Source organism: Argopecten irradians, chromosome 9 (assembly GCF_041381155.1).
Source record: "Argopecten irradians isolate NY chromosome 9, Ai_NY, whole genome shotgun sequence".
NCBI lineage: Eukaryota > Metazoa > Mollusca > Bivalvia > Pectinida > Pectinidae > Argopecten > Argopecten irradians.
The window spans coordinates 29,109,188-29,130,703 of record NC_091142.1 but is presented as its reverse complement, the minus strand read 5'-3'; the positions used below and the strand labels follow the sequence as shown (position 1 = coordinate 29,130,703).

Genomic DNA, 21,516 nt, shown 5'->3' with positions numbered 1-21,516 from the left:
CCAAAAGTGAGGTGGGTGCCAAGGGAGGCATTAGGAAAGATAAAGTCAGTTAGAAAGAAGAGAAAAGATAATATCCTAAATTTAGTCGCCTTTTACGATCATGCAATAGGGGCAGTAGGTACAATTCTAACGCCCTACCTGCAGGGCCATGTGTTTGTAATGCACTAAAACAGATTGACAATTAAAATGTTTCTGACAACATGAATTTTGACACGTGTAGTTCCACAAAATTTAAATGTTATAATTATCTGCATTTTTTGCGTGATTTCAATGTAGATCTAATGTCGATACGTATAAACCCCAAACCCCATATACAATATATGAATCAAAATTTATGATAGAATATTACATGTCTACTAAATTACAGTAAAACTATTAAGTCTCTGGTTTAAATACTTGTAGATGACTTGTGTGCACATTCTGAAGATTTAAAAACTATACATAACGTAACCACCCGCCCAGCTAATCCCGTACTTCGCTAAGATTTCAACCAATTTGCAACTCATAAAGAGAAATTTTTACGTCTATTAGCAACTTTCAATGTTAATGTTCATTTTCAATATCTTTGTCTATAAAGCGTATACAATTATTGTCGGTCATTTTCTCGCTTCGTGCTCCTACTAGTGTCGCCTAATATAAGCGCCCCGGAAGTCGAGCCTCGTAAGTCAGGGCGCATCACGATTCTGTTAACCTTCTCCACCGTGTATAGGTCTAGTGTGAATTCCTGTCTAAACAGGATAACCACACTAGCAGACATGGCGAGAACCTATAAGTGCTGTGACCTGTCACTCAGAGAGGGAGGCAGAGAAAGAAAGAAAGAGAGAGGGAGAATTAAATATGTAGAAAAATGTTAATCGCTAAGATGAATACAAGTATGTGTTACTTTTTACACTACAGTCTTTAGAAAGAATGCATAAATCATTGAAAAAAAGTAAGAAATCTACACGAAAGTTTTACCCTCATTAAATATACATAATTATCCACCAGCCTCCGCATCCAGGTGAAATTGTACAGGGTTACGTTGTTCATCGCGGTTCTCACAATTACGCTTTCGTCCCGCATTGCTTAACATTTTATAAGAAAACGAAAGTTCATGACAATGCTATTTAATAATTAAAAAAAAAATCAGAGAAACGTAGCAACAATCCCCAATCGCTGAAAAGACGTTTTTGAAAATCACAGGTAGGTGTGTCGAGCGCCGTATGCAAGCATTGATAGTGATGAGCTGCGCTGCCTCGCAAAGGGTCGATTACGCCACGCACCAAATAAGTCTCGTTACCACAATACATGTCCTTACACCGAAATGCGGATATCTAGGTGTCCGGCAACTAATGACTCCGAGTGTCTTGAAAGGAGAACACACCTCATTTTATCGTGACACAAATTCTTTGATAGTATAGTATAGTTTTCCTTTAGCTAGATGACTCTATGTCGCGGTACCATTTTTCAATAATCTTTGTTGAAGTTAAAAGTTAACGGCTTAAGTTAACAAGCCGATTCCAAACAGTACATAAAACATTAATGGTAACGGCCTTCTGGCGTAGATAGCAACAGAGAAAAGAAAAACTCTGCTTACAATTAATTAAATGATAAAATTGCTTTTTTATTTGCCGTCAGCATCAACGTGGGTTCTGTTGTGATCACGTCTTTTATACATATGTAGCATATTAGTATATTGAAATACTAAAATAGTGTCCTCCGCCATCTTATACTTGTATACATTGTAATGTCATATTATAATGACAATAATTGTACTGTTCCCTATATGCTTGTTATGCATTTGGATGGAATAAAAAACTTGGAACTTGTAGATAATAATACTTGACGAAAATAAAAGATCCACGACTGCTTGACCCGCGGGCAATTTTCACGGGTCGCTGCGCATGTTACATGTCCCTGCGCGGTAGCAAGTCGGATACAATGGAATTTGTTTTGACAGTGATATTTCCCTTTTCATAACGTAGACAAAACGTACAATACAGTGTATTTAATTAAATAAATGCATGTCAGTTTGCATCATGCGTATTGTAACTGTATTCAAGGGACGTGCATTTGATATTTATTTGTGTCTTCCCTGTACGATACGACATATCATATAGAATTATAGTAGATTTTGTAATATTCATTTTGAATATATAGCACGTGTTCCAAAATATGCCTCAAATAATGTTGTGATATATATAAATCAGCCATTCAAGAAATGTAAACAATTTCGTTAATCAAAACAGATTCCATAATATGCATAACTTCGACAAATAATTTTGTTAATCAGCCATACAAGAAATGTACACAATTTCGTTAATCAAAACAGATTACGTACGTTATCAGAAACATATCTTTATATTATATTTATAACGTAATAATCAATAAACTTGAAATACACAATATGTTTAAAAAAAACATCAAATCTCTGTACAGTGTAGTTAAACTATGACCGATTCCAAGGATTTAAACGTCCTTGCCGATTTCAACACAACCCTAATATGTCAGGAATTTTCAATAAGTTTATACAGTGAATGCAAACTTTGGAGAACAAGAACTGTAAATATAGTAACTGAAAACTATATTCCATGCTCAGTTGCACAGCACATGCGATACGGTAGCGATACAGTGACAGCGATACCGCCAGTCGACTATATATTGGGAGCCGTGCTCTCGTTATGGGTGAGTGGTCAACACACTAGCGAAGCTCGCCCGCCGCCTCACTGCGCTGTCGCCGTAGGGGGTCAATGAGAACAATAGGCAGTGGTATTTCCACGACAAAAATAACGCTTTCAAAAAAAAATAACGTTTCCAACGATACTCGTAACGTGGTCACGTAAACAATCACATGTTCTGTTGATGCTAACAAAGTTTCACATAAAAATCACGTAACATTCTGGCAATAACATGGGAAACAAAATCATTAACAATTATTGCTGACACTAACACGTGAAATGAAATGAATAACAATGCAAAATAAATAATAACATCAGCCACTAAATCTAACATCATTTAAAAAAGACAAACGCATGCAAAGATAGAGATAACACAGCAGCAAGAATATAACGTGTGCTAGAAAATAATAACATGCCTTTAGTTAAAGATAACTAAAAATTTTATAATAACAGTAAAACAGATATAACCAACATAAATATTTAAAAAATCACGAATATGGTTAAAATAACAGTTTAAGAACGAAAATTAACAGAACAGGGCTACCAGTGTATGTTCCTTATGGTTCCGTGGATATACATCCTGTGTATAAACTGATATCGTTCCAAATTCAGCAAAAGTTCGGATTTCAGTTTATAATTATGTTGCGTTTTTACGATACAGGATAAGTTGGAGAAGGCGACCTCTGGCGGTAAAAGTGTGGAGATATATGATTTGGTGGGATTGGCTACACTTGACACCATGATGAGATGTTCTGTCTCCTTCAAAGGCAAAATTCAAGAAGAGGGGTATGTGTGCCCGGTAGATATTCCATCCAAACCATCGTTTTTGTAAGGTTTCCAGCGATTAAAATTAGGTCAATATATCATAATATTATATTAGTCTGTCAATGTTGATTCGATAGTTGTAGTATAATTTCTATGAGAATAGACACCCCAAAACACAGAGTTTATGTCTTATAGGATTATTCTTTCAGAATTCCAATTAAATGGAAATATTTGAGTACGAATTATCTTAATTGATTTTATGTCTTGGAGATAAAACACAAATCTCACTGTAATATAAATAAACGAAGCGGTTTCTGAGTATGCTACGATGTTTTTGTTGTATCTCCATAACATTAAAAATCTATTTATTTCGGGATCCTTTTTTCAATGCATTAATTACGCCGTTATTTTCAGCAAATCAGAAGCGACGTTACCAACTTTCTTAAACTTTATGAGCTGATAAAGAAATTAGTAAATGTAAGCCAAAGAAATTGCTTATAACAAACAAAAGTGAAGTATAGCTTGATATGCCTCAAAAACATAAACCGTCAAATTACATATGTCAATAAACTTTCTTTACAGATCTAGCCATCCTTTTGTGGAGGCCACAAGGCGACTTGGATATTTGGCACAAGTCAGAGTATTGTAAGTATGAAAACTGCACAAAATATAAAAGAATTTGTTTTTTGGTTTAGATTTTGGCTTTATTTCAACATTTTTAATTTTTTCATATGCCTTATAGAACCAAATACCGTTCTAGACGAAAAGTAGGTTGAATGTTTTGAGTTAGCTTATTACTTCTACAAATGCATGCTAGTTTTAATTACTGTTTTTGTTTTACTTTGAAAGATTAAATAACAGTTAATGAAACATGAAAGATATTATTTTATGTTTTTTTTTTACTTCTTTTTTTTTCTACAGATCACCATGGTTGTGGCCGGATTTTATTTTCAGCCTGTCGCCCACTGGAAAAGAATATTATAAATACGCAAAATATATACATGATTTTGATGAAAGGGTTATCCGAGAAAGACGAGGAATATTGGTAAGTCGAGCATATGTGAGCATGAAAACAACTAAAAACTGATAGAGAGCATCCACATATTAATTAAGCGAATAGTAAGGTAGGCCTAATTATTGAAAAATATCTTTCAGGCAGACAAATATTTTATGCAAAAACCATTTGTATGTAAAAGAAATTTCTATCATAATTGAGCACTATTTCGGGGATAGATGGTGTCTCTTGTTGTATTGCTTTTAATCTCCACTTATGATATACCGCAGTTCATAGGAATTAAATTTCAATATTCAACATTTATCATTGATTTCAACTACAGTGTACTTACAATTCCAACAATTTATGTTCCTCTTCAGCGTAATATAATATAAGACTTGAAAATAGAAAATATTAAGTAACTTCATTTGACGTTTCTTATTGTTTAAGGAGACAGACTCGTCCGTCCTCAAAAAGCGCCATCTTGATTTCCTTGACATCCTGCTGACAGCCCGAGACGAACATGGTGTTGGACTGACGGACCGTGAGATCAGAGACGAGGTCGATACTTTCCTGTTTGAGGGTAAGTTTACATGTAAATTACTAGTAATACCAATGTAATACAAGTATTTGTATAAACCAAAATTCAAAATCAACAAGTGTACGTGATATGTAGTGACGTAAAACCAGTGTAGCAAAACATGGATGATTAGTTAATGAGAATAACGAAATCTGAGAATGTATTTGAGACAATAATATTATACAAATATAGCATTTCGATGAGGTCGATACATGGTTATATCGACCTAAGAAAAAATATTGACCGAGGACGTAGTCCGAGGTCGATATTTTTTCTGTGGTCGATATAACCATGTATTGACCGAAATCAAAATACTATAATTGTTTTATTATTTTTCTGGATTTTTACCATTTTGAAATGAGTGTGAAACTAAATATGCATCTTGTTGTATATTCTGCTTCGTGATGACATATACAATCTTATGATTTTGTAACAAGTTTAATTTAAAAACAACATATGAAAACAGTATCAATTGATGCACTTCACGCTTTTGTTACACCCGGTGCATGCGTGTTTGTAAATTGCATACATGTATATGTACTCCATTATTAGCCTACCAGCGGTAGGGTTTTAGTAGTACGAAATTCCGAAAGAGATGGGACCGATTTTTTCTTATTCAGTATACCCTAAAGAGCCCCAGAAAAAAAATCCCCATTCCCAGGTGGTGTGAAAAAAAATTCCCGCGCTCTTTAAATTCTGACACCAATTTCTTCATAGAAAAAGGGGGGTAGGGGAGTATATGTTAGTACCGTGTGGCCATCTGTGCTTCAAATGTGATGAAATTTTGTTTACATGTGCGCAAGGTATACTAGAACAATATTCAAAGAAAATAATCTGATTCTTAGGTGATTTTGTTTTAGAAATTCAATCATCGTTAGTCAAAAATAAAAATCAAATACAAAATTCTGAACTACTGTGAGCGAGTCGCTAAATATAACAATTATGAATAAAATCCCGCAAACTATCTATTTTTTCAGCAATTTACGCTTATTTGGAATTATGACAAACACAAATCAGCAAACGTCTATAATATTCAGTTAAGTTGCATGTTCTAAATACCTTCCTACTTCAGAACGAATCGTCCTCGCGATCATCGCCAATGTCGACAGGCTCTCGATTCTCGCAATCCTCGCCACGACATCCACCACATGCCTCGACACACCGTAGTCCATTTTTCTTGCAAGAACACAGATTAGTTCTGCATCTGTTCGTTGCACTTTTGCACTTGCAGCGAACATACTGCAGAATCTCCGGTGGAGCTGGCGGAAGGTCAGTTTGGATGGGTTGCAGACCTGTTTTGACTTTTTGCCAACCAAACTCCAGTGGATTTAGCACGTCTGCCAGCTCAGACCTTGCAGAAATCTGCAGGTGTACACGAAGCGCATGGAAATGTGCAGCGCGGCATGTTGGTGGTAACTTTTGTGGCTCCAGCTTGGAACAAGTTGCGATCATTCTTTGTAGACGTATGTAGCGAAGATAGCTCAAGTCCTGGCTAGCATCGCCATCAAACACAAAGCAGAACAGTCGCACACCTGCGTCTCCGATTTCACTCCCTGTACTTGTTCGTGAGCTAATGATCTGAGCTAGGTTTTGTACCTCCAAAGATTTTGAAAGGGTCTTAAAAAACTGTACTTTCCCTTGACCATAGCACGCAGATGTAGTGTCACAACCTGACCAAGCATGGATAAACAGTATTTATTTTTTCTGTGCTGGTGTGATGTGCTCACAAGCTTCCTGTATGTTATACAACTTCACTGCTTCTTGTTTTCCTTTCCGTCCTTCTCTCCGCAGATATACCTGAGCCATACCATCACCCCAATGATGAAGCAGCATAACAAAGATGTCTGTGTCCTCGGCAACGACAGTCACACTTTGTGAGTTGCGTGCAAAGGAGATTGCCTTGTTTACGATCATTGTATCGGCATCACCTTTACTGATATGTATAGAATGATTACGCTGCTGTAAATGCTGTCCAAGCATTTTAATGAACTCAGTCTTATTTTTAGCATTGTTAAGAAAGGCGTCTTGCTTATAATGGGATTTCATGTCAGGCCTTGGAGAGACTGTAGCTGATGTTTTGGATGCGGTCCGTCTCGAGTGCTCGTGGTCTTTGGTGTTACACTCTTCGTACCCATCGAAAACAACGGTAGTAAGACCAAATTGTCACTCGAGATATGATGAATATTCGTTTACGATCTGCTCGTAAGTAAGGCCCTTTCTCCATCGTACCCGGTGTAGCAGCCAGCCGCCATCCACTACGACAATGGGTTGCGGATCAAGTTCATGCGAAATGCAATTGCCCATGTCTTTCCGTATAACCTGTGCAAGATCTGCTTTGTCTGCTTTCCTCATGAATCCATCTTTGAAGAGGGCTGGTGGAATTGTGCACATTTCATGGGACATATATTTCTGGATGTCTACTTCCATTCGTTTACTAATAGCACAACACCTGAGAAATAAAACGCTGGGGTCTATCGAGACACACTTGTCTTTAATTCGTACACTTGGTTGAAGATCCTGCAATGTGCGAACTTGCTGAGACCGTTTTATCTTCGCATCACTGTAGGTAACTCCATCTAGTGAGGCCTGTATGCTGGCACCAACCTTTTCAGCTTCATGACAATTAATTCCATCACCATCAGATGCCGTCAAACCAGTCGAAAGGGAACGAAGCTCTTCTATTTCATCATCAAATGGGTTATGGTCATCAAACCAAGAGAGGATATTTCGAAGGTCGATTGCGTCACGTTGTTGACGTGATTTGCTCAGATCTATATGCTGGTCGGACGTTTCACGATGTTGCTTGGTGAGGGTAGTCATTGCCTCGTGGATCCCTGCCCTCTGGTGCATTGTAAAGACCCATTGATGCCTTACGCTTTCGGTCATGCCACGTCCATGGGAGAGACCACCTCTGCTTTTTAGGGAACACATAAGGACTTGTTCGATCGTTAGATCTGACCAAAGTTCATTTAGTGGATGCTGGCTCCGCTGTACAGCATGACGTCCTTTATCGGTGAAAAACTGATATAGCAACGGATGTTCGTCAGGGAGAGCACGCATTATCTGAACGTAGAGCCGGAGACTTTTGGCGTAATGTAAATGTCCAGTGGCCGCAAACAGGTTCAGAAGATTTGTACTGGCATTCAGATGCCCCTCCCATGATTTTGTACGCTCTGCCAAGATAAAATCGTTGATGACATGAATATGGAACAGGAACTGCACCCATAGTTTAGCAGTTTGGGATTTAGATGATAGTGAAGCCATGACATCTTGTAGCAGAATGTCAAGCTTTTGAAGACTCTGTGAATCGGCAACAGATCCCAAGATATTTTCATCACATTCAGAAGAGGTTTTCGTTCTAGAACGAAATGTTAACACGGCTAAATAAACCTATCAACCTGCTTATTTTCGCGATTTGAGTAATAAGGAAACCCAACGATATTTTTTGCTGAAATTTTGAATGTAAGCTAAACTCGTCGTGATCTATCGATTGAAGTAATCACCTCAGCTGTGAAAATTCAAAATGACGAGATATTTTGATGTAAAACCTCCAAAATCGACATTTTGACCACTGGTTTCTGTTTAATTCGTCCTAGTAAATTAACTAATAAAGCTGACATGCTAGAACTTTACATATAAAAGGTCCTTGCATTTCTGAACAAAACGGTATTTCTGATTTTTGGAAATGTTATATACAACGGCCACAATACAGCCTTGAATATTGGTGGTATTTCGCAGGTTCTCGGTAAATTTCCACAACAGACGAGATATTTCGGGGTCCCAGGCGCCTTCCTTCGGAGCTATTCTGAACGATTGGACCGGCAAATGTACCATTTAAAAATAAGTGGTATTTTTGAAATTTTCTGTAGAAGTGACTAAACATTATAAAATGAGTAAATAATGTATGCACAAATCATCAAATTTATGTTACAAAATGCACCCAACAAGTGCAACAGTGAAATGAATCTGTTTGTACGGTGTCGAACGCACAAAATCATGGCGCAGACTATCGCGCCCCCTATAAGGAATGTGTATTGTTTGTATCCGGTTGAGTAAAAACGTTGAAGCCGCCTTGATGTTCAAGTTAAATCCGGCATTATCAGGTAAGTAAATGTTCATTTTACTCGTTATAGACATCAATATCATTATCGGTGGATATTAGTATTATCAGATATATTTGATTGTTTTTGTAGGCTTGCAAATATAACGTTAGGTACTGTTTACAGTCTGTTTATGATCACCATCGCGAGTGACTGTTTGACATCAGAACCATGCATGTGTTCTAAATCGTGGCTTAACAGCACGTAAACTGATAACTGTGCCGACTTTGAGGCAGATGCCGTTTGAATATATGTATCTCCTAATATATTGTTTGAGCATATGATTAAATTGCTAGTAGTTAAACCATAAAGTCATGCACATATCGTTTCGGTAGTGCGTAGGCTCACATGTACATGTACCGTAGCTTCGTTACATGTCATTTCGGTACATGCGGAAGTCTTTTCGGTATCATAAAGTGAACATGGCGAAATGACTTTCAGAAGGTACCGAAACGTCTTTAAGTAATCTGAATATTAGACAACTAAAGAAAACAAACCAGAAAAAAATAAAAAATGGTAATAATGTAGTTTGACAATGGATATGATTAACATTATTACATGTAAGCTTAGATACGGACATATGTATGCACTGCAGTTTTACATGACACATAATAATTGCTTAGGCTTAAGTTACTGTACAGACTGGGTGGGTGAGGTCAATAATGTTAATGAAAATTCATTTCACAATTTTTTGCTGTGTTGTGTATAGTGATAGACAACTACATTTGTACTGCGTAATAAATAGGATGCCGACAGGAAGCATCAGATTGACCCATGTTGTGAAAATTAGCATACATGTATAATATCACTCTGACCCATTTTGCAATGTTATATACTCGTACGGTCATGTCATGAATGTTGTAAGACGAACGTTATTGTGGCGTCGTAGATATTAATGACGTCTGTGATGTTGTATGATTATCTCGGTTGACACATCGAATCCAAGCCTGATTTCGCCACTCTTACATAAAACAGAATTGAAACTAAACAAAGTAATCCCAATTTTGACCCACAGCTTAAGCCCTGGCTATTCTCTCAAGGATTCAATAGGTCTAGAATTAAATAAACAATGTTCAAGAAAATTTGTAAGATTTTTCCTTCTAAAGGAAGTTGTTGATATCTTCTTGGTGCCCCTGGACTCTGATCTGGTGGTCATTTATTGAGGTCAAGGTGCGCTTCAAACTAAGCACCATGGATGCCCTTTTTTCCTGCAGGGGCGTAGGAAACCGGGGGGAGGGGGGGCAAACATGTCTTTTTGCCCCCCCATTTTCGCCGAGTGAAATGTTCTAAAAATGCACATTTGAAAGAAAAAAGGGTCCTCCTACACATTTCTGAACTTTTCAGAAAATGTTTCGCAGCGCGGCGCGTTTCCTAAAACGTTGTAATGTTCAAACCTTTGATAATGAAAATTCAATACACACGAACAAGACAAAAAAAGTCCATCAATGGAATATACTATTTCAAAAAATGCTACTTAAAAGATTTATTTGTTTATATGTCTTAGCAAGACAATTAGTTGATTATTATTTTGAGTTAAACAACAATGTGCTGATGGAGTGAATCCGATATGTTCAGATCGAGCTGGGTTGCATAATGGTAAGACGACACTCACAATTATCATTTCTAAATGCAGGTAACTTTAAATCGAAAAATTATCATGTTAAGAACGCTTAAAAATCATCAAAATACAAAATCGTAATATTTTTTCTCAGGGGAAGACCCTCGGACCCCACAAAAGCCATAATCTCGTGCCTTCTGCAAATTCAACAAAATGCATCGTAAAACTCATCTCAGCCATTCTAAATAGTAAAACTTTTCCCCCAGGGAGACCCCTGGACCCCCTCAAACACCAATATCTCGTGCCTACGGCGCTCGCAAATTCAACAAAATACATTGTAAAACTCATCTCATCCATTCTAAATCGTATTTTTTTTCCCGGGGAATGTGATAATTTATTAAACTGATTTTCATATCCTTCAGCAGTATCAAGGATTTAAAATAATTTAATTACCTGGTACCATATGTGTTCCAATTCGGATGTACAATTCGGATGTAGAATGGAGTTCTCTTTTTATATTAGTTTAACGTCCTATTAACAGCCAGGGTCATTTAAGGACGTGCCAGGTTTGATGGTGGAGGAAAGCCGGAGAACCTGGAGAAAAATCACCGACCAGCTGTCAGTACCTGGCAAATTCTCCACATAGGATTTGAACTTGTGACCCAGAGGTAGACGGCTTGTGGTAATATGTCGGGACATCTTTACCATTAGGCCACCATGACCCCACGAATAGAGTTCTCATAAAAGGTCTCATAAATGTTATGATAATTAGAAAGATTGGCACCTAATATAACCCATTACTCTAATTGCCGAACATGAAATTCCAATTAGCATTATACATTTCCAAGGCATTTCTTGATTAAAGCATTATATTGTTAAATATCTTATGTAAGTATGATCAGATGTATGTATACCATCAAGGGTTGAAAATGACAACTGACTTACTTGTAAAAGGGTACGTGGGTTTTAAATTAAAAACTTTATTTTCTTTAAATGTTCACATGAACAGTTTTCATTGGGATTAGATAAAGGGAGGTAATTGGCTTATTATTTTTTAAGGTATATTTTCTAGCAAAATGCTCAATATCACTAAAAGAATTGCGAAAACAGAGAAATGTATGTTTTGTTATGGATTGAGTATTCGGTCAGACCAATATTGTCTATATTTTGACATTTTTTTTATCTACACGAGGAAAAACAGTTTCTTATTGAAAAAATGGGGGTAGCAGAGACTTTTACATGATTATTCGTGATGTACATGTATAAGTACATGATATTTTTCAAATCTTTGATGCTATGTCATTATGAAACGATATAATCCATATTAAATGAATTCTGGTTATTTTAACTTTATTATAGCAGTAGTTTTTTTTTCTCTGTTAAAAACTGTTTAACATTTCTTGTTCTATAAAATGTATGTATTTGTAAGAGATTGAGTGCCAGCCAGGCGATATTGTCTATTATTACCTATTTTTTACTTATTTTTCGATAAAATGGGGGTAGCTAGCAGAGACTTTTGCATGATTATTCATGAAAATGCATATTCCAGGCAGCAATAGCAATTATGATGAACTCCTTTCTTAATTGTATGTCATAGGAACAATTATAAAATGCCATATTGAAGTTTTATGTCTCCCTTTATTTTAGAAAATAGCAGAGTAATAGCCTAATCCTTCTCCATACGCCAGGGATTACTATCACTGACATAATATCTACCCCTGCACTTTTTCATAATTAACTGATCGCCAGCTGTCAATCAAACCGCATTGTTTGTTCCGACATTGAATAGAAACACGTGTGTTTGGGGGTAGAGGCGTAGCTATATTACACCTGGCAATCAGTCAATGAAACTGCAGGCATCAGAAGACACAGGTAATTAGATCATTTAACGTACATCAGAGGAATTGTATAATGTGGTTCACTGTACATATGTGTTGGTTTGAAGTTGGGTGTCACTTTCTCTGTAATCTTGAAAGGAAGTCTATGCAGGACTCAGTTTTGAGGTCACCTGAGATGACGTCTCCAGTGACCTAATCTAATTTTGCAGAGACATTTCATGGCAAAAGGTCAATCAAAATTGTGAATTATATGGTCCCCTAGGGACCTGAGATTTGGGGCCAAAAGGGGTCAATTAGGCTCAAATTTTAAACTTCAACACTCTTCTCCTAAAATTCCGGAAATAGTGGAATCAAATACTCTTCATAGATGGAATCACGTGGGGAGGGGGTCACGTTTACTATAGTTTATTTAGATAAAACACATTTTTGAGCATTATTTGGTCATTTGTAATAGAAAATGAATCAGAATTATCAGTATGAAATGGTCATTGAATCATATTAAGATATTTTCCATAACTGACTGAGGGGTGGGGCTAAAATGGGCCAAATAGGATAGGCTTAAACTTCAAAAACCTTCATCTAAAATTCTGGAAATGGTAGAGTCAAATACTCTTCATAGATGGAAAGGTTTTAAGGTCCTATACAATAATCATGAATTATATATGAACCTGGGGTCTCATGTTTTCCCCTCGGGAGGGGTCAAGTTTACTATAGTTTTTATAGGGAAAACACATTTTTGAACATTATTTGGTCATTTGTAATAGAAAATGAGTCAAATGTTGTCAGAATTATCAGTACGATATGGCCATTGAATCCTATTAACAAATTTTCCATGACTGACCCCCCAGGGGCCTGAGGATTGGGTCCGAAGGGGGTTTCTTTTAATTCATAAATGCTTTTTAAAGATTTGAACCAACTTTGCAATGTTCTTTCTGTATCAGCACTCAGGTGACCATCAAGGTCTCTTGGGCCTCTTGTTTTCTTCTGAACTGCATCCAATTTTACTATGAGATATTAGTCCATGGGTGGATATTATGTCAGTGATAGTAACCCCTGGAGTATTGGGGACGTAGCCAAAAATGATTTCTGCAAGCCTGTGATTGGTCAGTTTGTTTCTTCTGAAGAGGCACCAATGTTACTATGAGATAGTCCAAGAGTGGATATTACGTCAGTGATAGTAACCCATGGAGTATTGAGGATGTAGCTTAAAAGGATTTTTTCATTTTTTTAATTACATTCATTTAGTGGTGTTTTCATAGACAATCAATTAAATTGTATCTTTCAGGTTCACTGCCAGTATATAACCTTGACCTTTATTCAAAGTCACAGGGGTCGAATAGACTAAAATCCTTAAATGACTTCAAGCTCTGGTATATTTTTAGGTCATCTGACCCGAAGGGTCAGGAAGATCTAATGTCATCATGCATCGTCCGTCATCGTGCGCCGTCCGCAGTCTGCAGTGCGAACAAATGAATGACCTTGACCTTCATTCAAGGTCACAGGTGTCAAATATGCTAAAATCTTAAAACGTACTCTTATCAAGAACCAAATGGCCCAGGGTACTCATATTGGGTCTGCGGCATGCTGGGATGAAGGGCTGCCAAGTTTGTTCAAATAAATGACCTTGACCTTCATTCAAGGTCACAGGGGTCAATTAGGCTAAAATCTTTAAACGACCTCTTGTGAATAACAAAGAGGCCTAGAGATCTGATACTGGGTCTGTGGCATGCTAGAATGAATGGCTACCAAGTTTGTTCAAATGAAGGACCTTGACCTTCACTCAAGGTCACAGGGGTCAAAATGGCTAAGATCTTCTTCTCAAGAACCAATGGGCCCAGGGTACTCATACTGGGTCTGCGGCATGCTTGGATGAAGGGCTAACAAGTTTGTTCAAATAAATTATCTTGACCTTCATTCAGGTCAAATAGGCTAAAATCTTTTAAACGACTTCGTGTGAATAACGTAAAGGCCTATAGATACCTGATATTGAGCCTGTAACATAAATGACTACCTTGAGACTGGATATTGGATTTACAGCATGGTGGGGATCAAGGGACCTTCATTCATGGTCTAATTCATTAAATATATCAGGACATGGACTTCTTCTAATAAAAGAGGTTTTTTTGATTGCCTTAACTGTGTGCCACTACTTTATTCTTTATTCTTGTATTGTGCTAATAGTTAGATGACCGTTAGGGCCCATCGGCCTCTTGTTCATAACCTAATGGAATTGGTCCCGTTTAAGAGTAACAACAAGAGTTATCTTCCCTTTCTCTTCTCTTCATTTCATCCGCGACACTCCTTCAGGTGTCGCCCAACTAGTAAATGAATTGCACGTACCGCGCGCGTTATTGCCTTGCCGCTCATTATATGAACGATTGCGTTTGGGCCGTATACCTGTGCCAATGCTTCTTCGATACCAGAACCTTTCATCAACTGAAATGCGCTCTCGACTGCACTCATAAGAGTGTGGAAGCCACCAAGTCTAATTACCACTGACTTTATTCTTTTCGACAGTACAATGTCAACGGCTTTTATAAAGAGAGGTTGGTCGAAGGTTAGTGTTGTCTCTTGCAGACCCATGCGTTTCACCTCGCTATCGACAAAATCAATCACTGAAAACAAACAGCTGTAGTCACTTGGATTTAGATCGATGAGCGGCAAGATTGTGACCACATCAACCTTCACTTCATCGCCATTCCTGAATGCCATTTGCATGAACCGGACCAGTTTGTCCAATCAGGTGTTGGTTGCAGATTTTTCTGCACCATCAGAGCTGACTTCCATAAGACATTGGAGTAGTATGAAGACCCGGGAATAACATATGGTCGGAGAGAAGTAAGCATTGGACTGAATCGATGCGACGCTAATCCTGGCAGTGTAGACTGAATATAAGGGATAATCCTGATACCCCTGTCATGCACCAAATCATCCACATTCATTCTAGTTACCCGTTTTACATGACTCTGGGGCAGGCTGGATACGCGCTTTTCCCACCGAATAACCTCCATGCCATGAAAGGTACCTGACCCATCTATAGTGGCAATGTTCACATCTGCATTGTCAGCAGCATACTGAACGAAATCAGATTGAAATTCTAGACTTGAAGCAGTTTTATCATGTATGATAGAATGCTTGAACAATGAAATTTCCGTGTAGGACGATGAAAATCCTAGTGAGCTCAATTGATCAATGAGCCATTCAGATACAAAAACATGATCCATTTCCACTCCTAGTCCAAAAAGAATGGGTGACATTACTGATTTCGGTCTGACACCCTGAGCGATGACATGCCCTATCCCAACACGCTTTAGGTCATTGCTCATCAAAGTATCTATCAATGTCAAGAGACATGGCGTCAAAAACGACCGTGCTTTCTCAATGCTGTGGATATCCTCTGCGTTTGGATATTCATCTTTGGTATAGTCATGTGCCCGTATCTCTTCTCGGATCAACTTTGCAGCAGTGGTTACAATACGTTGGTACTCTTGTTCTTTATTCTTAAGTCGTTCGTCGTACCATCTCTCACTTATGATCTCTCACTTATGATGAAGCCTGCCATGTCTCTAAAACAAACAACATCTAAAACGTTTGACTGGAGATTACACTTGCACAATAACAAACAAGAATGACAATAAAGTAATGAGACAAAACAATTAGTGAAATTTTGCTAGAAAATATCGCTTTATAACGTTATGTGCGTTTGCTCCGCGCTTTGTATGAGAAATCGAAGAACTCACGAGTAATGTACATTCACCCGACCAGATTTTGCTAATTCTGGTCATTTCGACCAAGTATTATACCTGCTATCGAATACAATTCTTCATTATAAACAATGCTTTTCACCACAAATAAAACCAATGTTGTGATATACACACACAGAAACATACTCCATATTTAGTATTACACTGGAAAGTAAGGTTTGAATTGAGGCCGAAACCTATCGCTTCCCAGTCCCTAGATTTCGGTCATTTCGATGAAAAATCTGCACGTGCAGTTAGTTGGGCATAATTTTAAGCAATTACAATGTTTCTGTTAATCAATGTAGATTTTATTAATTATATTTTAAATTATGACACGCACATGCAAAAATTTGTTTTAAAAAAATCGAAGAGCGGTGGGAGGGGGGGTGCTGGTTCCCGGGTGAGGGGGAGGCTGGAGGGGGCTGTGTGAATTCAGGGGGGACTTAGCAAATATTGTTCAGATACTGTGGTGTGTTTTCAAACTAAATATTGAGGTCTTGAACATAATGTTGTAATTATTTGATATAAATCGCTAGTAGGAGTAAACTAAAATGAATCGTTTTACCAATCTGACCACCCTAATTCAAACCCCCAGAAATTTTTTCCCCAACACCTAGAGATGGGGATTTTTTTCTGAGATACTACGATACCTATAGATTATGAAAAACCATAAATGAACTCTTTCGGAATTTTGTCCCGCTAAAGTCATTTTGGGAGTTATACTGGTAGACTATATACCTGTAGCTCCATGTCTTAAGGACACAGTCAATTAAATGTATAGTTTTTTCTCTGTTGAAATAAAATAATCCACTTCGACGTCAAACATATATTAATAGATTCAGATTGACATTAAGATACATTCTCTTATGCTTAGTACTCCATTCCGTAAAATAAAAATCGTATACACACAGTGGGATTAGCCTAGGCCTAATGTTGTAACTAGCTTAGGTGGAATTTAAAAAATAAACATCAAACGTATTCACTATTCAATGGCTCCAGATGCTTAATGAATGTTATTCGATTATTTCCTACTCTCCTACCGAGTTTTTCATTTGGAAATTTCAAATTTTGAACTGTAGTTCAGCTGGAAGTCATCATCATCTTTGATAGAACCCGAAACAATCAACGTCGTCTGTCACATTTTGTGGTTACGCTTCAAACTCGGGTCATCAAAGCGTTTGTTTCAAAGCGCCAGGAACATGAAGCGTTTTAGTAACGTAGACGATAACGTTATCTAAAAATAACCGTGCAATATACTTTTTCTATAAACCACTTTCGGAAAAATCGTGCAATATAGTTTTTTATCGGTGATCACGTGGCGTGTTTTTGATCAATGAGAAACGACAAAAAAATCCAGAAAAATAATAAAATAAAATAACCTTTTCAAAAATCGATTCTGAGACACCCCGATACATGACAGTGTGATATCCAAGGGAGTGTAACCATTTGTGTTCGTTTGCTCTGTTGGTTAACTGTCATTGGCCAACCCTTACACAAGGCATGGAGATTGACACACGTGCGTAGCTGGCCTCGGATACATCTCCGCGGACAGGAGAATGTCTGAACAATTCTTTAAACACAGGACAAGTATACTTTTTGAATATTTATCTGATGTTTTTAACTATCATTGTCAGCTGTAACGATAATTTAAATTATATGATTATAATCACCGACAGTTAGGGCATTGATGACTTCGTGACGTCATTTCTGGGTAATTCCGTTGAATTGTGATAGTCAGTTGTTGCTAGGATTGCTATAGATAGTTTTCTGCTCGCAATTTTGTAGTCAATTTCCGTGAGGCTAAATGATTTTCAATTAATAAAACAAATCAATTCATAAACGATATTAAATATGTATTTTTTTTATATCTAAACAGGACACGACACCACCTCCTCAGCTATAAGCTGGGAGATTTATTTTCTCTCTCAACACCAAGAGGAACAACAGAAAGTATACGAGGAAGTGAAGAAAGTTTTGGGAGATAGACAGAACGTAGAATGGTAGGAGACCTAACAAATGCAATAATACTTATCTTTTTTTTTTTTTTTTTTGCAATTATCAACCCATGCTCGATACTCGAGGGGCTACTATCACTAACGTTATGCTCACCTATGGACTATCTCATAGTAAAACTGGATGCAGTTAAGTAGAAAAAACTGACCAATAACAGGCCTGCAGCGACATCTTTTGGAAATTACAGAAAGAGAAACACCTAACTTGAAAGCAATTGTCAACCACTATGTGCCGTTATTCAATTCATTCCATGTACATTAAAGCACTAAATTTCCCGTGTCTTCTGTTGCCTCCAGTGTTACAATACGATAGTCTAGGGGTGATTAATGTTAGTGATAGTAACCCTTTTTGTATTGACGATGTCATTAACCAGTGAGTCTTAGCTAACAATGTTAAATTCATACAGGTCTTTAATATTGATGTCATGAGGGCAATACAGGCCATAAATAAACGAAAATTATCATAATAAGACCATCATCACCTTCACCTACATGTACCAGCATGTCATTTTATGAGCTCGAACAGCTCGATATAATCATACCAAGTCTGTCATTATTTACAAAACAAATTGCAATGTGTTCCGTAACTTTTATTCTAAAATCATGATTGACATATTCTGTTAAAGTATTGTCATTTTGAAAGCGTACCAGTGAGGCGGAGTTTAATATTTCATGTAAATATGGTGTTAAATCAACCTGATATAATCAGATATTATAAGTTGTTGCAACAAATAGTTCATGTAGGTTTATATAGTATTGTACAAACCTGATAAAATCATATATATCAACCTCAGCGGTTGACCAAGGTTGTTACTTCAGATTTTACAAAATAAGTAGTTGCAGCAAATATTTCTTGTAGGTATGTTGTTATAGCAACCTGATAAAATCAGACATTAGTGGTCGACCAAGGTAAATATTTCAGACTTTACAACACAAGTTACAAATATACAAATATGAAATTATCTTTGATCAGGTCGGATATCCAGGAGTTCAGCAGGTTATCGTTATTTATGAAGGAATCCATGAGAATGCGTGCACCAGTGCCGGGCATAAGTAGAGTGACCACGCGAGAGATGGATATAGATGGAGTTAAAGTTCCGGTTAACACAGAAATCAATGTCCTTATTCATGTACTTAACTACAACAAAGAGTACTGGGCTAACCCCGAGGTAGGAAAAAGGATTGTTAGAATTCATAAGCGATAATAAAAATGCATGTCATTTCATCAAAACCAAGCACTACGGAAATACTATACGATGCCTATTTTAATAAAAACAAGTATTGTACCCGTGTACGACCAATGCAATGCATAAACTTGCATAGCTTATGTTATATAATTATTGATTTCGACGTCATATGTTTGCTAGCGTAACGTCCTACTTTTCTGGGATTTTTTTCTGATTCTTGACAGGAATTCCGACCAGATCGCTTTGCTGACGACAAAAACAGAGATCCATATGGCTATGTCCCATTTTCAGCAGGGCCAAGGTACAATATACTCAATGTTTCTGCAATTTTCAATTTCACGTGAAAAGGCAAATTATCCTATTGATCGGATATTTTTAGTACAATGAATAAGATTGTAGCCTATATAGCTAATACTTAATAACCCAATCTTGCGGTTTCATATGATATACTTCTAACGCGCAGCGACAACCGCGAAAGATGCGAAATTTCCAATAGGACATATATATATATTTGTGTTTTAGATCACTTGATTGTGCTAAAGTTCTTAATTATTGATAGTTTTATTGTAAGCACACCGTGTTATTAACATAAGTGCCTACACATTTATCTCATTGTTTATTTAGTACAAAGCCGAAATCGAAAAAAAATCAAAATCTTTAGCTAAAATGTTGTCAGAAAAAAATGTTAAAGAGTAGGTTAAAAGAGCATTGTCTGAATACGAATAGAATGGTCATAAATGAGATAAGCCAAAAACCATAGACATGCATGGACAATGCTTAAAGATAACCAAACATTTTGTCGGGTGTAACCTTATGTAGATAAGTTAATGTTTCACTTTTTACTTCAGAAATTGTATTGGACAGCATTTCGCATTAGATGAACAAAAAGTTGCCCTAGCAAAATTAGTTCAACGGTAAGTGAAAGATTACCATTTACTTGTTATTCCATAAACGAGCATTCCTTTGTTTAATTTTAACATATAAGTTCAATTTCGTAAAATGAATGATAGATATCCAATTACATTTACTGTAAACTTACTTATTTTAGCTGTAGGTTTATTTAAAACTTCTCAGGCTAACTCATGTACAGCGCTAAATTCCGTAAAAGTAACTGGTATTTATTTTCGTTATAATGAACCACCTACATGTAAATACGCTATTTTATGTTCACGCTAATAATTCATAATTTTGTAATTTTCCTCAGTTAGGTTAAAATAAGTACATTTACACGTGGTAAATATGCAATTGACTAGCCACATAGGGTTAACTAAATATGTCCTGTCAGTTATGGTCTTATTTATGTTTCAGATTCCGGATACTACCAGATCCCGACCACGTGCCCGTCCCAATAAAGGAAGTTGTGACTCGCTCAGAAAATGGAATATATATCAAACTAGAAAAGCGATAATAATAGTTTACTAGACAGTATAATGAAGCTACATGTATGTATTGTGAACCAAGTAATAAGCCATCCATTAGCTTTGAACATAATTTCGATAATATACGTTTGTGGTGAACACTTCAAGAAAAAATCCAAACACATTTTGAGTTATTCATATTAATTTGTTTTGATAACTCTGAGACAATGATATCAAATAAGGAAAACATCAAATAACGCCAGTTTTTCTAGCAATACGTTATACGTTTACGCTTGTTGATGTTTAATATGACAAATTCCTGTAGAATGGCCTACCTGGATAGAATTATTCTAGATGTTTCTCTCCACAGAGAGTCATAATGGTATATTATTGTCAGAGCTAAACAATCATCATGGTTGTAACAAGTTATTCATGTTCAAAATCTATAATCGAGATGATTAGAAGTAAAAATGAAAAACAAAATCAACAATGGTTTTTATTATAACAAATCGTTTAGTTCAGTATTTCCGATATCGTGGTCTTGGTTTAAATATGAACGAACAAATGAACACTTTTGTGTCACAAGTATCACTTTGATTTCACGAAACGTATAGCTGCCACCATTAATTACACTATTACTTTCAACGTGAAGAAATAAAGATCAAATAAACAAATACATGAGCATTATTTTAAGAAATCATCAACGTATTCCTACCATTGTCTT

At 36.7% G+C, this 21,516-nt stretch overlaps 1 protein-coding gene across 2 annotated transcripts in view; it reads left to right on the top strand.

Moving 5' to 3' along the window:
• Positions 1 to 21,282, top strand: part of LOC138332003 (cytochrome P450 4A25-like) — a 42,913-nt gene extending 21,631 nt beyond the window's left edge. For both annotated transcript variants that reach the window (XM_069279913.1, XM_069279914.1), the window contains exons 5-13: positions 3,319 to 3,443; positions 4,005 to 4,067; positions 4,344 to 4,467; positions 4,867 to 4,999; positions 18,112 to 18,235; positions 19,221 to 19,416; positions 19,659 to 19,735; positions 20,283 to 20,348; positions 20,743 to 21,282. In XM_069279913.1, the coding sequence (XP_069136014.1) occupies positions 3,319 to 3,443; positions 4,005 to 4,067; positions 4,344 to 4,467; positions 4,867 to 4,999; positions 18,112 to 18,235; positions 19,221 to 19,416; positions 19,659 to 19,735; positions 20,283 to 20,348; positions 20,743 to 20,842 (1,008 nt within the window). In that variant the 3' untranslated portion in view covers positions 20,843 to 21,282. The remainder of the gene's footprint in view (positions 1 to 3,318; positions 3,444 to 4,004; positions 4,068 to 4,343; positions 4,468 to 4,866; positions 5,000 to 18,111; positions 18,236 to 19,220; positions 19,417 to 19,658; positions 19,736 to 20,282; positions 20,349 to 20,742) is intronic.
• The last annotated feature ends 234 nt before the right edge of the window (positions 21,283 to 21,516 follow it).